This window comes from Dendrobates tinctorius, unplaced genomic scaffold (assembly GCF_039654945.1).
Source record: "Dendrobates tinctorius isolate UK_male_01 unplaced genomic scaffold, ASM3965494v1 ptg000164l, whole genome shotgun sequence".
NCBI lineage: Eukaryota > Metazoa > Chordata > Amphibia > Anura > Dendrobatidae > Dendrobates > Dendrobates tinctorius.
In genome coordinates, this window is record NW_027361831.1 from 3,558,147 (window position 1) to 3,571,497 (window position 13,351).

At 40.8% G+C, this 13,351-nt stretch overlaps 1 protein-coding gene across 4 annotated transcripts in view; it reads left to right on the top strand.

Annotated features, from left to right (window-relative positions):
- Positions 1 to 12,906, top strand: part of LOC141052909 (uncharacterized) — a 28,524-nt gene extending 15,618 nt beyond the window's left edge. For 2 of the 4 annotated variants that reach the window (XM_073550228.1, XM_073550229.1), the window contains exons 2-8: positions 4,627 to 4,733; positions 4,958 to 5,101; positions 5,231 to 5,410; positions 6,497 to 6,620; positions 6,703 to 6,800; positions 7,018 to 7,108; positions 11,895 to 12,906. In XM_073550228.1, coding sequence (XP_073406329.1) covers positions 5,030 to 5,101; positions 5,231 to 5,410; positions 6,497 to 6,620; positions 6,703 to 6,800; positions 7,018 to 7,108; positions 11,895 to 12,577 — 1,248 coding nt within the window. In that variant the 5' untranslated portion in view covers positions 4,627 to 4,733; positions 4,958 to 5,029 and the 3' untranslated portion in view covers positions 12,578 to 12,906. The remainder of the gene's footprint in view (positions 1 to 4,626; positions 4,734 to 4,957; positions 5,102 to 5,230; positions 5,411 to 6,496; positions 6,621 to 6,702; positions 6,801 to 7,017; positions 7,109 to 11,894) is intronic. The other 2 variants (XM_073550230.1, XM_073550231.1) reach the window with 1 other exon arrangement.
- The last annotated feature ends 445 nt before the right edge of the window (positions 12,907 to 13,351 follow it).

Genomic DNA, 13,351 nt, shown 5'->3' on the forward strand with positions numbered 1-13,351 from the left:
TGCTTCCCTTTAACCCCCGGTACACCGCGATCATGTTTGATCGCGGTGTGCAAGGGGTTAACGTGTCGGGGGCGGTCCCTGACACATTGTGCCGGGTGTCAGCTGTGATGATCAGCTGACACCCGGCCGCGATCAGCGGTGCTCACCACGTGGGCGCCGCTGATCGCGGTAGACGTACTATCCCGTCCATGGGCATAGGGGCCCGGCTCCCATGGACGGGATAGTACGTCTGATGTCAGGAAGGGGTTAATGACATTAACAAGTTCCAGCTGGCATTTTTCTACTACCTGCCAAAGGTACACGAGCCTTACCAATCCCTCCGGTAGTCCAATTACATCGGGAATCCAATCACTCGCAGCCAATTTAACCAATTATGTTGATCTCTTTCTGCAATCCTATGTACTACAGCTGCCCTCTCATTTGAGATATTCTACTGATCTCATTATGAAACTCAAGAAACTCAAATTGCCTAACGTTTTTGCATTCATGACACTGGCTCCCTTTCTTCCCAGAGCCATAACTTTTTTATTTTTCCGTCGATATGGCCAAGTGCCGTGAAAATGCATAAAAAGTGCAATTCCACAACTGTTTATTGGATTTTTTTATCATGTTCACCAAATGCTAAAACTGACCTGCCATTATGAGTCTCCAGGTCATTACAAGTTCATAGATACCAAACATGTATAGATTGTTTTTATTTAAATGTTGAAAAAAAAATCCAATGTTTGTTTAAAAAAAAAAAAAGCGTTATATTCCGAGAACTGTAGTGTTTCCATTTTTCGTGGTCTAGGGCTGTGATTTCGGGTTGAGAGAGGGCTTATTTTTTTCGTGCCCAACTGACGAAATGATACCATTTTGGTGTGGATACGATCTTTTGATTGCCCGTTATTGCATTTTAATACAATGTTTGCGATGTATGGAATACTGGGGTTTTGACTTTTTTTTTCACTATGCCGTTTACCAATCGGATTAATTCTTTTTATAACTTGATAGATCTGGCAGTTCTGATCGTGGCGATAACAAATATGTGTATTTTTTTTTATTCTTTATTCAGTAACATGCACTACTGCTTGTTTCTGGAAAATATCCATGGAGTCAAAATTGTCACTACCCCTGTAGATAGAAAATTGTAAATCTGCTATTGTAGTGCCCAGTATGTTGTAGTACCCCGTACATTGTAGTGCCCAGCTTGTGTTTCTGGAGACATGAATCGGTAAATTAGGCAGGCTCTCATTGCTACAGAAATGCCAAACACATAGGTGCTAAATGCGATTTAAGCACACTGTGGGGCTCAGAAGGGAGAGGGGCATTTGGATTTGGGAGTGCATAATTTGCTGCGTTTCTTTTGGGGCTGTGTAGCCATTGCACTTTTCCAGACACTTTGTACTTCCAGTAACATGAATGTGCCCTATATTTCCATTGACAGACGATGGACCTAAGTGGGGATTTGCTTTTTTTTTTGTGTATTGAGTTGAAGCTTTTATTGGGATCATTTTACATCACGTTTATCTTGTGCTCTATGCGAAGCACTTACATTGGTGTTTCCATCTAAATCTCAGATGAAACCTCTCAGAGATCCATTCTCTATAATGAGGCAGCATAGTTACGCTGCACTCCGTCAGGCCCCTGTTCAGCGGTGTCCTTCCTTTCAGAAATGCACAAATTGTGGCAGACCGTACTTTTATATACTCCTAAAGTTACGGACACCGCCAGATCACAGGCAAACAGATGGCGTCCACAGTGCCTATATCTGCCTCATTATAAGGAATCTTCTGCCGTGGGTTCCGTCTGAATCACATTTTTCAGAGATTTACATGGAAAACCCGATGTAATCACTCATCGTAAAACGCCAGATAAATGTGCCTTAATGCGATCTTTGGGAGGCAGAATGAACAACTCAACAGCAGGTTAAGAATTGGTTTTATTTATTATCCTGTTCCTTGTGCAGTATAAATGATTAGACGACTTGATTCTTTGGGTCGGTGAAATTACAGTGATACCAGATTTATATCGGGTTTTTATGTTTGGCTGCTGTCACACACTAAAAGACTATTTTTTTTGCAAAAACTAGTTTTTGTATCACCTTATTTGAGAGTTATAATTTTTCCATATTTTTGCTGACAGAGTCTTGTTAGGGCTTGTATTTTACGGGACGAATTGATGTTTTTATTGGTACCATTTTTGGGCACATGACATTTTTTGATTGCTTTCTATTCTTATATTTGGTTGGCAATTTGAACAAAAAACAGCAGTTCAGGAATTGTTGTTTTTTTATGTCATTTTGCTTGTGGTAAAATTGATAAGGCAGCTTTATTCTTCGGGTCAGTATGATTGCAACGATACCACAGTTATAGTTTTTTTATGCTTTGGCGCTGTTATACAATGAAATCTATTTTATAAAAAAATATATATTTTTGAACTGCTGTATTTTGAGAGCAATAACTTTTTTAATTCAAAACTGCTGGAACTCTATGGTGGCTTTTTTTTTGTGGGACAAGATGTAGTTTTCAGCTATACCATTTTCATTTACATTCGTCTTTTCTATCGCTTTTTATTCTACTTTTTGTTCAGTGATGAAAAAGCATAATTTTTTGCCTTTTTTATGGTGTTCACTGAAGGGGTTAACTAGTGTGACAGCTTTATTGGTCGAGTCGTTCTGTAAGCGATGATACCAAATATGTGTAAGTTTTTTTTTTACATAAAAATAATTTATGGGTACAATATACACTGCTCAAAAATAAAGGGAACACTAAAATACCACATCCTAGATATCTCTGAATGAAATATTCCAGTTGCAAATGTTTATTCATTACATAGTGGAATGTGTTCAGAACAATAAAACATAACAATTATCACTGTAAATCAAAATGAATATCCCATGGAGGTCTGGATTTGGAATGATACTCAAAGTTGAAAATCAAATTACAGGCTGATCCAACTTCAGTGGAAATGCCTTATGATAAGGAAAAGATGCTCAGTATTATGCGTGGCCTCCATGTGTCTGTATGACCTCCATACTGTACAATGCCAGGGCATGCTCCTGATGAGTCGGCGGATGGTCTCCTGAGGGATCTCCTCCCAGACCTGGACTAAAGCATCCGCCGACTCCTGGACAGTCTGTGGTGCAACGTGACGTTGGTGGATGGAGCGAGACATGATGTCCCAGATGTGCTCAATCGGATTCAGGTCTGGGGAATGGGCGGGCCAGTCCATAGCTTCAATGCCTTCATCTTGCAGGAACTGCTGACACACTCCAGCCACATGAGGTCTGGCATTGTCCTGCATTAGGAGAAACCCAGGGCAAACCGCACCAGCATATGGTCTCACAAGGGGTCTGAGGATCTCATTTCAGGCAAGCACATGGAGGGCTGTGCGGCCCTCCAAAGAAATGCCACCCTACACCATTACTGACCCACTGCCAAACCGGTCATTCTGAAGGATGTTGCAGGCAGCAGATCGCTCTCCATGGCATCTCCAGACTCTCTCACGTCTGTCACATGCTCAGTGTGAACCTGCTTTCATCTGTGAAGAGCACAGGGTGCCAGTGGCGAATTTGCCAATCCTGGTCTTCTGTGGCAATAGCCAAGTGTCCTGCACGGTGTTGGGCTGTGAGCACAACTCACATCTGTGGACGTCGGGCCCTCAGACCATCCTCATGGAGTTGGTTTCTAACCATTTGTGCAGACACATGCACATTTGTGGCCTGCTGGAGGTCATTTTGCAGGGTCTCTGGCAGTGCTCCTCCTGTTCCTCCTTGCACAAAGGCGGAGGTAGCGGTCCTGCTGCTGGGTTTTTGCTCTCCTACGGCCCCCTCTACGTCTCCTGGTGTACTGGCCTGTCTCCTGGTAGCGCCTCCAGCCTCTGGACACTACGGGGACAGACACAGCAAACCTTCTTGCCACAGCTCGCATTGATGTGCCATCCTGGATGTGCTGCACTACCTGAGCCACTTGTGTGGGTTGTAGTCTGTCTCATGCTACCATGAGTGTGAAAACCAACCAACATTCAAAAGTGACCAAAACATCAGCCAGAAAGCATTGGTACTTAGATGCGATCTGTGGTCCCCACCTGCAGAACCACTCCTTTATTGAGTGTGTCTTGTTAATTGCCAATAATTTCCATCTGTTGTCTATTCCATTTGCACAATAGCATGGGAAATTGATTGTCAATCAGTGTTGCTTCCTAAGTGGACAGTTTGATTTCACAGAAGTTTGATTTGCAGAACTTGGAGTAATATTCTGTTGTTTAAGTGTTCCCTTTATTTTTTTGAGCAGTGTATAATTTTTTACTTTGTGATTTTTTTTTTATTTTTTTTATATTTTTACAAAATTTTTTTTTTTACTTTTTTACTGGAGAATATCTGTATGGAGGGGTAGACCAAAATCCCTGCTGCAGTGTGTGCAAACTTGGTGAAGAACTACTTGAAACGTCTGACCTCTGTATTTGCAAAGGTTTCTGTACTAAATATAAAGTTCCGTTTTTCTATTTTATCAAATATTTCATGCAATAAAATGCAAAAAAAGTAAATATCATACAATGTGATTTTCTATATTTTTTTTAAGATTCTGTCTCTCACTGTTGAAGTGTACCTAAGATAATAATGACAGACCTCTCCATTCTTTTTAGGTGTGAAAACTTGCAAAATCGGCAGTATATCAAAAACGTATTTTTCCCCACTGTATCTGGTTTTTTATCAGTGATTCCATTCCCTATATTTAGCACACAATTGACAGGTGTGTGTAATACCATTTGCTGCTTGGTGTGGATTTCCCTTCTTCTCATACACCTTCTCCTCTCTCGGGAGCTCTGGTGTTTGCCTATACTGTATTTATCCTATATATATATATATATATATATATATATATATATATATATATATGTTTCTCCTTATTTCAAGTAATTATATTATTGCATGGGATCTTTATGATGTTTATATTGTCATCTTCTTCCCTTTCAGGTCCCTACAATATCTGATCCTCTCAGTGGAGATCTTCTATATAAAAAAAATTCCTAATTTGAACTATCAGAAATGGATAGGGTAAAAATGTTAGAGAAGATATTAGACCTCACCCTAGAGATCCTCTTCCGGCTTACTGGAGAGGTGAGAGATTCTGATGACGTAACATTACATCATTCTTATCTATGGGAATAACAGAAGGACAGAACTGGAGAGGTGAGGACTCTGGAAATGTCTGTAGTGAGATTTATTAATGTGTCTCTCCATAACCAGGATTACACAGTAGTGAAGAAGACCTCTAGTGAGCGCTGTCAGGCCCTTGTGTCTGAGGGATGGGGAAGAACCCTGAACCCAATCAGGAGGCCTCCATCTTACCACAAGATACATGAAGACATCAATGACCAGAAGATCCTAGAACCCGCCTACAAGATGATTGAGCTGCTGACTGGAGAGGTGACACTGCTGGGAATGCTGGGACATGATACAGTAATGCTATGAAGGGAACGAGGGGTATGACGGTATCATTGTGTGTGTCAGGTTCCTATAAGGTAAATTAAAAATTTCAAAAACTGACCGTCACATCCAAGCATAAGCATAGTGTGAACAGGTGCTTAACCTAGAGTTACCAACTCATATACATTCAAACAGAAAAGGAAGCACACTGTATCGCCATAACATGCAAACATGGAAAATGAATTGCATTACTGCATTAGAAGTATGTAAAATTGAGAAAGTTTAGCGGATAAAATGGCCAAGTTATGTGTACCTGGAAGCCACGGTAAGGCATTTCTCATTTTCCAGGACCCTATCTAATGCCAATCCTCACTTAGACTGAAGTCTTCATCTGAATGGGAACCTATATAAATCCTCTGTTTAGACTGGTCTATATCTCTGTGGAGGGGTAGTGGCCCTGCTTTAAATAACTTCAGTCTAAGTGAGGATTGGCACTAGATAGGATCCTGGAAAACAAGAAATGCCTTACCGTGGCTTCCAGGTACACATAACTTGGCCATTTTATGCGCTAAACTTTCTCAATTTTTCATACTTCTAATGTAGTAATGCAATTCATTTTTCATGTTTGCATGTTATGGCACTGCAGTGTGCTTCCTTTTCTGTTTGAATGTTTTATGAGTTGGTGACTCTAGGTTAAGCACCTGTTCACACTATGCTTATGCTTGGATGTGACGGTCAGTTTTTGAAATTTGTTTTCATTTACCTTTTGACTGAGCACTCCACCTGTTATCCGCAGGCGTTTTTAATTAAAGCAGGGCCACTTCCCCCAAAGAGATATAGCCTTCAGTCTAAACAGAGGATTTACATAGGTTCCCATTCAGATGAAGACTTCAGTCTAAGTGAGGATTTGTATTAGATAGGGTCCTGGAAAACGAGAAATGCCTTACTGAGGCTTCCAGGTACACATAAATTGGCCATTTTATGAGCTAAACTTTCTCAATTTTTCATACTGCTAATGCAGTAATGCAATTCATTTTTCATGTTGGCATGTTATGGCGCTACAGTGTGCTTCCTTTTCTGTTTGAGGTTCCTATAAGGTGTCAGGATGTCACCATTTATTTCTCCATGGAGGAGTGGGATTATTTAGAAGGACACAAAGATCTGTACAAGGAAATCACAATGGAGGTTCCCCTGCCCCTAACATCACCAGGTAATAGATAGAGATAATTATAGGCCTTGTATATTAATCCTATGTGAAGAACTAATTCAGTCCCTGTATCTGTTTCCTTTAGTTCTGTCCAGTAAGAGGACAACTTCGGTGAGATGTCCCCACCCTCTTTTTCCACAGGAGTGTGAACAAGAAAATCCCAAGGTTCCTCAGGATCATCAGGTAGATGGAGAGAAGGTGTCATGAGATCTCTTTGATGTGTACTTGGCTGTGAAGGTCTTGTGCTCAGTCTTGTTTTATCCACCAGTATTATATGTTTTATAATGAGTAATGAGTAATTTATAATGAGTGTAATGAGAACGGTGGAGATGGCAGGATTAGAGCTGATCATAGATGTGACTTCTCCATCTGTCTGTGACTTTTACAATATTTGTTTCAGGGTGAAGATCTGACCCATATTAATACTACCGAGACATATGTGAGGAGTGATGAGCGGAGTAAAGAGGAGATTCCTACAGATAATCGCCCAGGTGAGTAGTAACCCCTAAATGCAGACAGGTCAAAGATTCTTCTCAGTCATGGATGACACTGCTTTATTGGCAATGTTTTCCAGTCATATCACAATTAAAGGTCACCTTTCTGCCACTAGACCACTACATGCTCCTCCACCCAAAACTGTCACCATTAGTTTGAGCATTTATGTAAGAAGGTGCAGTGGAGTCATCCATTGTTGAATCTATGAGGCCAGAAAATAAAAATTCTACCTTATTAGTAGAACTAGATTGTGTGCCCGATGCTATCGCATCGGGAGGGCAGTAACATCACGATGGGGGCAGCTTTGTGGCGCTGGGGGTGGTGGCCCACCCACTTCCGTGCAGTCACAACTGGCAGGAAAGATGGTGTTTTGCGGCCTGTGCTGGAGATGGTGTGCGGCGCCACCAGAGGGTGACCGCACCCAATCTCCAGCACAGGCCTCAAGCCGCGGTCTTTCCTGTCGGCTGTGACTGCACGGAGGTGGGTGGGCAGGCAGCGGCGGGATCCGGCGTGTGTAGTCAGGCGGGGGGTCTGGCGGCGGTATCCCTCTCATTACTCCCCCCTCATTACACACTCTCATTACACCCCCTCATTATACCCCCTTCATTACACTCCCCTCGTTACACCCCTTTCACAGCCTCGTGATCGCAGCGGCTGCCTGAATCCGAGCAGCAGCTGGGATCTGAGTGGCGGATGGGATCCAAGCAGCGGCCAGAATCCCAGTGGCGGTTGGGATCGCAGTGTAATTCGGGATCCGAGCGGCAGCTGGGATCCCAGCGGCGGGTTGGGATTGCAGCGGTGGCCTGGACCCCAGAGGTGGTCGGGATCGCAGTGGCGACCTGGACACGAGCGGCGGCCGGAATCGCAGCAGCGTTCGGAATCGCAGCTGCGTCCTAGAACCGAGCCCGGTCAGGATCGCAGCTGCGTCCTGGATCCGAGCGGCATCACTCGGGTGTTCCAAAATGGCGGTCAGCATATTTCCGGTGCGGCGCAGTGTATTGTGGGATTTGGGGACATCCAGACGAAAGCAGATGACGAATGTAATAATTTTTTAATCTTGGCCAAGTGTGAATTTCTGTACAATAACAGCAGAGTTTTCCTTTATCCTTACTCTTCACTTTCTGTGAGAAAAGAACCGTCTAACTTCAAAGACTTTCTCAATAAACTACATGAAGACAGCATTACACCTATGCCATGATATGTCTCTAAGCTTTGTGTGGTTGATGGCTCTAATGACTCCTTGACATGAATTTCATGATGTGTTAGGAAAATTATTTGATATAGAAGATCTCCACTGAGAGAATCCAATATTGTAGGGACTTGAATAGGGAGAAGATGACTATGTAACATCATAAAGAATCTCGTGTAATAATACAATTACACTGCGCAACAAATTTCAGGGATGTTCTTTTCCCCCTGAGAAAATTTTATTGTATCTTATAGATTTTGATATGCTGAACATGAATATGTGCTCCAAAAGTCTGTATCACGTAAGGTTTTTAAGAAACAACAATTTATAGTCTACACTATTTATGACGTCCGAGACACTACATCCATGTGCATCGTTGTCAGTAGCAAAAGCAATTGTTCAAAAGTGTTTTGCAGATGACTTTCGTTTATAATCCGTGTCAGATGCTTCTCAAATAAGATTCCAGCAATAGTCAGCCAGCATTGACGTACTCCACTTTCCCTGGTACCTTTTCTCCATCAGCGCAAAGTCTTGGTGAAATCTTTCACCGTGTTCATCGCTAGCGGCACCAAGATTGGCTGGAAAAAAGTCCAAGTGAGAATGTAGAAAATGCATTTTTAGTGACATATTGCATTTCATCAAATGATATGCTGTGAGCATGTTGTTCAAAGTTCGGTGCCCTGCTGTTGCCAAGGAAGTTGAAGGTCACATCTTTAAAGGATCTCCATGCCACTTGTTTATCACCTTGCAAAAGACCATCAAAGCTACTGTCATTCATTATATCTCTGATCTGTGGGCCAATAAAAATACATTCTTTAATAAAAAACAGAGAGAAGCCAGCGCTGCCTATGGTCAGAACACAATACATAAAGTGCATATGCACATATTGATTTCTAACTGTACTTAAAAAATGAGACATTTAGCAAACAATTGATCAATTCTTTGAGCCACCCCACCATGCCAAGGCAATTTCACATGAGGCAGTCCTACTCTACGTTTTTTATATTCGCTGTGCCATTACGGCCTCCTAAATGTATTAAAAGCAAGACCACGTTAAATGCAAAATGTACCTGAAGCCTTTCAGAATCACTCCCATGGAGCCAGAAAGGGCGAGCGCAGATAAAGATTGCTAGGTCCAGACATAGACATTTCAGGTCCAACCTCCACACTGCCTGACCAGCAACCACAGATGAAGGGTAAGACAGGCCCAGACACAGGTGCACAATTAAACAGAGCCTGGGGCAGGGCAGGGCAGGGCTGTTGTATGTGTGTACAGCAGCCTAGATCAATCACAATGAATACAGAAAGAAAGGCGTGCATGACCCAGCGCGCATGGCAGCAGTGGTGGTCAACCACAACCAATATCAAATAAAAAAGAGAGAAGCCAGCGCTGCCTATGGTCAGAATGCACATAAAGTGTATATGCACATATTGATTTCTAACTGTACTTCAAAAATGAGACGTTTGCTCTCCTTTTCTGGCACCATGGGAGTGATTCAGAAACGCTTCAGGTACAGTTTGCATTTAATGTGGTCTTGCTTTTAATACATTTAGGAGGCCGTAATGGCACAGCGAATATAAAAAACGTAGAGTAGGACTGCCCCATATGAGAATGCCTTGGCGTGGCGGGGTGGCTCAAAGAATTGATCAATTGTTTGCTAAATGTCTCAATTTGAAATACACAGTTAGAAATCAATATGAGCATTTTATGTATTGCGTTCTGACCATAGGCAGCGCTGGCTTCTCTCTCTTTTTTATTCTTTAATCTTTGCATCACTTATTCTTGGTCGGCGCTTTTCACAAGTCAGTAATTCTGCTATATATAGGTGAGCTGATCATCGCCTCTATTTAGCAGAGTCGATCGGGTACTGGCAGTTTCTAGTGCCCCATGGAGGCTATTGAAGAATGCCAAAAGTAAAAAAAAGTTTTTAAAAATATAAAAAAATTAAAAAAAAATAAAAGTTCAAATCACCCCCCTTTCGCCCCATTCAAAATAAAACAATAAAATTAAAATCAAACATACACATATTGTTGTATCGCCGTGTTCAGAATCGCCCAATCTATCAATAAATAAGGACTAACCTGATCACTAAATGGCATAGGGAGAAATAAATTCAAAATGCCAGAATTACGTTGTTTTTTTGTCGCCACGACATTGCATTAAAATGCAATAATGGGAGATTAAAAGATCGTATCTGCACCAAAATAGTATCATTAAAAATGTCAGCTCCGCATGCAAAAAATAAGCCCTCATCCAACCCAAGATCATGAAAAGTGGAAACGCTACGGGTAATGGAAAATGGCGCAATTTATTTTTTTTTATTTTTTTTACAAAGTTTTGATTTTTTTTTTTTCACCACTTAGATAAAAAAGAACCTAGACATGTTTGGTGTCTATGAACTCATAATGACCTGACTGACAGGTCAGTTTTAGCATAGTGAGCCTAATAAAAAAGACGAGCAAAAAACAAGTGTGGGATTGCACTTTTTTGCAATTTCACCAAACTTGGAGTTTGTTTCTCATTTTCTAGTACAGAACATGGTAAAACCAATGGTGTTTTTCAAAAGTACAACTTATCCCGTAAAAAACAAGCCCACACACGGCTATATTGACGGAAATATAAAAAGTTATGGCTGTGGGAAGAAGGGGAGTGAAAAACAAAAACGCAAAACCGAAAAAATCTCCGGTCATGAAGGGTTTAAAAGGCTTAAACAACCAATTGTCATATATTCAAGGAAATTCACAAAACCTATTTTTTGGGGGACCAAATCACTTTTGTAGTAACTTGAATGGCCTATATTTTAGAAAATTGCACTCCTCATAGTATCAAAAACCACATTCAGGCTATTTAACTTTTTAGGTGTTTTACTAACTATTGAAATAGCCCCAAGTTTTTAAATTTTACAATGGGTAATAGAAAAAAAATGGATTCCACAATATATTTTGCAACTTCTCCTAAGTAGGACAATATCATACTGTTTGGGCACATGGCAGGGTTCTGAAGGAAAGGAGCGCCATTTGGCTTTGGGAATGCAGATTTTCATGTAATGTTGCGAGCACAATTTGCAGATCATCTAAGGTGCCAGAGTGGCATAAAAACCGTAGAAAACCCTCATAAAATTGATTCAAACTCCCTCAGTGAATTCATCTTTATGAGTAGTTATTATTTTGACTCCACAGGTATTCTCTGGTAACTAGCACACGGTGGATGTTGAAGAATGACAATTGCAAATATGCCATTTTAGTTCCCAATAAGAGGTGCTCAGCATGTGCTTCTGGAGGCACACACACTGTAAATGTTTACGTGGTTTCTTCCCGTTATTGCAATGCTTAACATGTGTACACTAACTGCTTTTGGGCGCACTGTAAGGCTCAGGAGAAAGGGGGACATATGCCTTTGTGAACACAGATTTTGCTGGATTGGGTTACTGAACCCATGTTGCTTTTCAAGGTCTTTTAGATTTTTAACTGTTTTCGTCTTAGTAAGTAATTGAATTTTGCGGCATAACTTGCAATTTATTTGGGTATTTTAAAAATGTTATAAAAATATAATTCATCATAATTTATTAGAAAATAATTTTTATTCTTGGCAGATGACTGCACCAGGAGATCAGATGGACAATTGGCGTCTTCAATTTTTAAGTCTGATGACCTTGATATCAATCAAGATATAACTGACGTCTATGCCGCTATTCCAGATATTCCATCATCCTTTAAAAACAAAGATCTATCATGTGATTCTTTTAAACAGGTCTTATCTTCGGATTCTTCACAGGCTATTAGGAAAAATAAAAGTCACAAACATGATGTTGAAAATGAAAGTGTTCTGACAGAAAACAAGCTATTTTCAAGTTTAGAGTATGAAAAAAGTTTTCCCCTCAAAACGTCATTTGTTACACATCCGAAAATTGAAACAGAAGAGGAAAGATTTTCTTCTTCAGAGTATGGGAAACATATTAACCTGAAATTAGAGGATGTTAGCCAAAAAAGAGTTCATGCAGGGGAGAAGCCATATTCATGTTCAGAATGTGGGAAATGTTATTCAACTAAGACAAATCTCGTTACACATCAGAGAATTCACACAGGGGAGAAGCCATTTGCATGTACAGAATGTGGCAGACGTTTTGGTGATAAATCAAATTTTTTGAGACATCAGAGAACTCACACAGGAGAGATGCCATATTCATGTTCGAAATGTGGGAAATGTTTTACCAACAAAAGGAGTCTTACTAGACATGAAATGGCTCACAAAGGGACAAGTCATTCTCACACCTAGAAGGTGGGAAATGTTTTACTATAAAGTCATATTTTGAAAACAAAGAAAAACTCACACAGGAAGAAACCATATATTTTTGACAAACTGTACGAGAAAACAAATAACAAAGAGTCAAAATAATGAACAATAAGTAAATGAGAAAACAAATTAGAACTTACATTTGAATTAAAACCTATTCAGTTATTTATATACATCTGATATCTAAAAAGCAAATTAAATGCAATATTTCATGTACATTGATTATTTCATTTCCTTCTTGAAAATTACTATTTATATGTATGATCCATTCCTTCTTTGTTGGACAGAAATAAACTTTAAAATAAAATGTATCCATCTTCTTTATCTCGATTTGTAATGTGGGGTAAGATTATCTATTTAGAAACCCTCTGTGGATAAATATTAGGGCTACATACACTTGTCAAGGTATGTTCCCACGTTCAGTAAACGCTGTGGGTTTGACGCTGTGTCCAGCTGCAGCGTCCAACCTGCGGCGTTCAAATGTCACAGCATAGTGGATGGGATTTCAAGAAGTCCACTATGTGTGCACCGACGCCCACAGCTTACCTGTGTAGTCGGACATGCGGTGCTTCTTTTCAGGCCGCAGCATGTCTATTTATCTTGCAGAGACGTGAGCTCCGCAAGATAAATTTTACCTGTCCAATGTATTGGGCGCGGTGATTCCACACGGTTCAATGAACACATGCGGAATCACCTACGTTCAAAAGCCGGCAGCGCTTTGGACGGAGCAGGCATGTGCTGCATCCAAAGCACTGC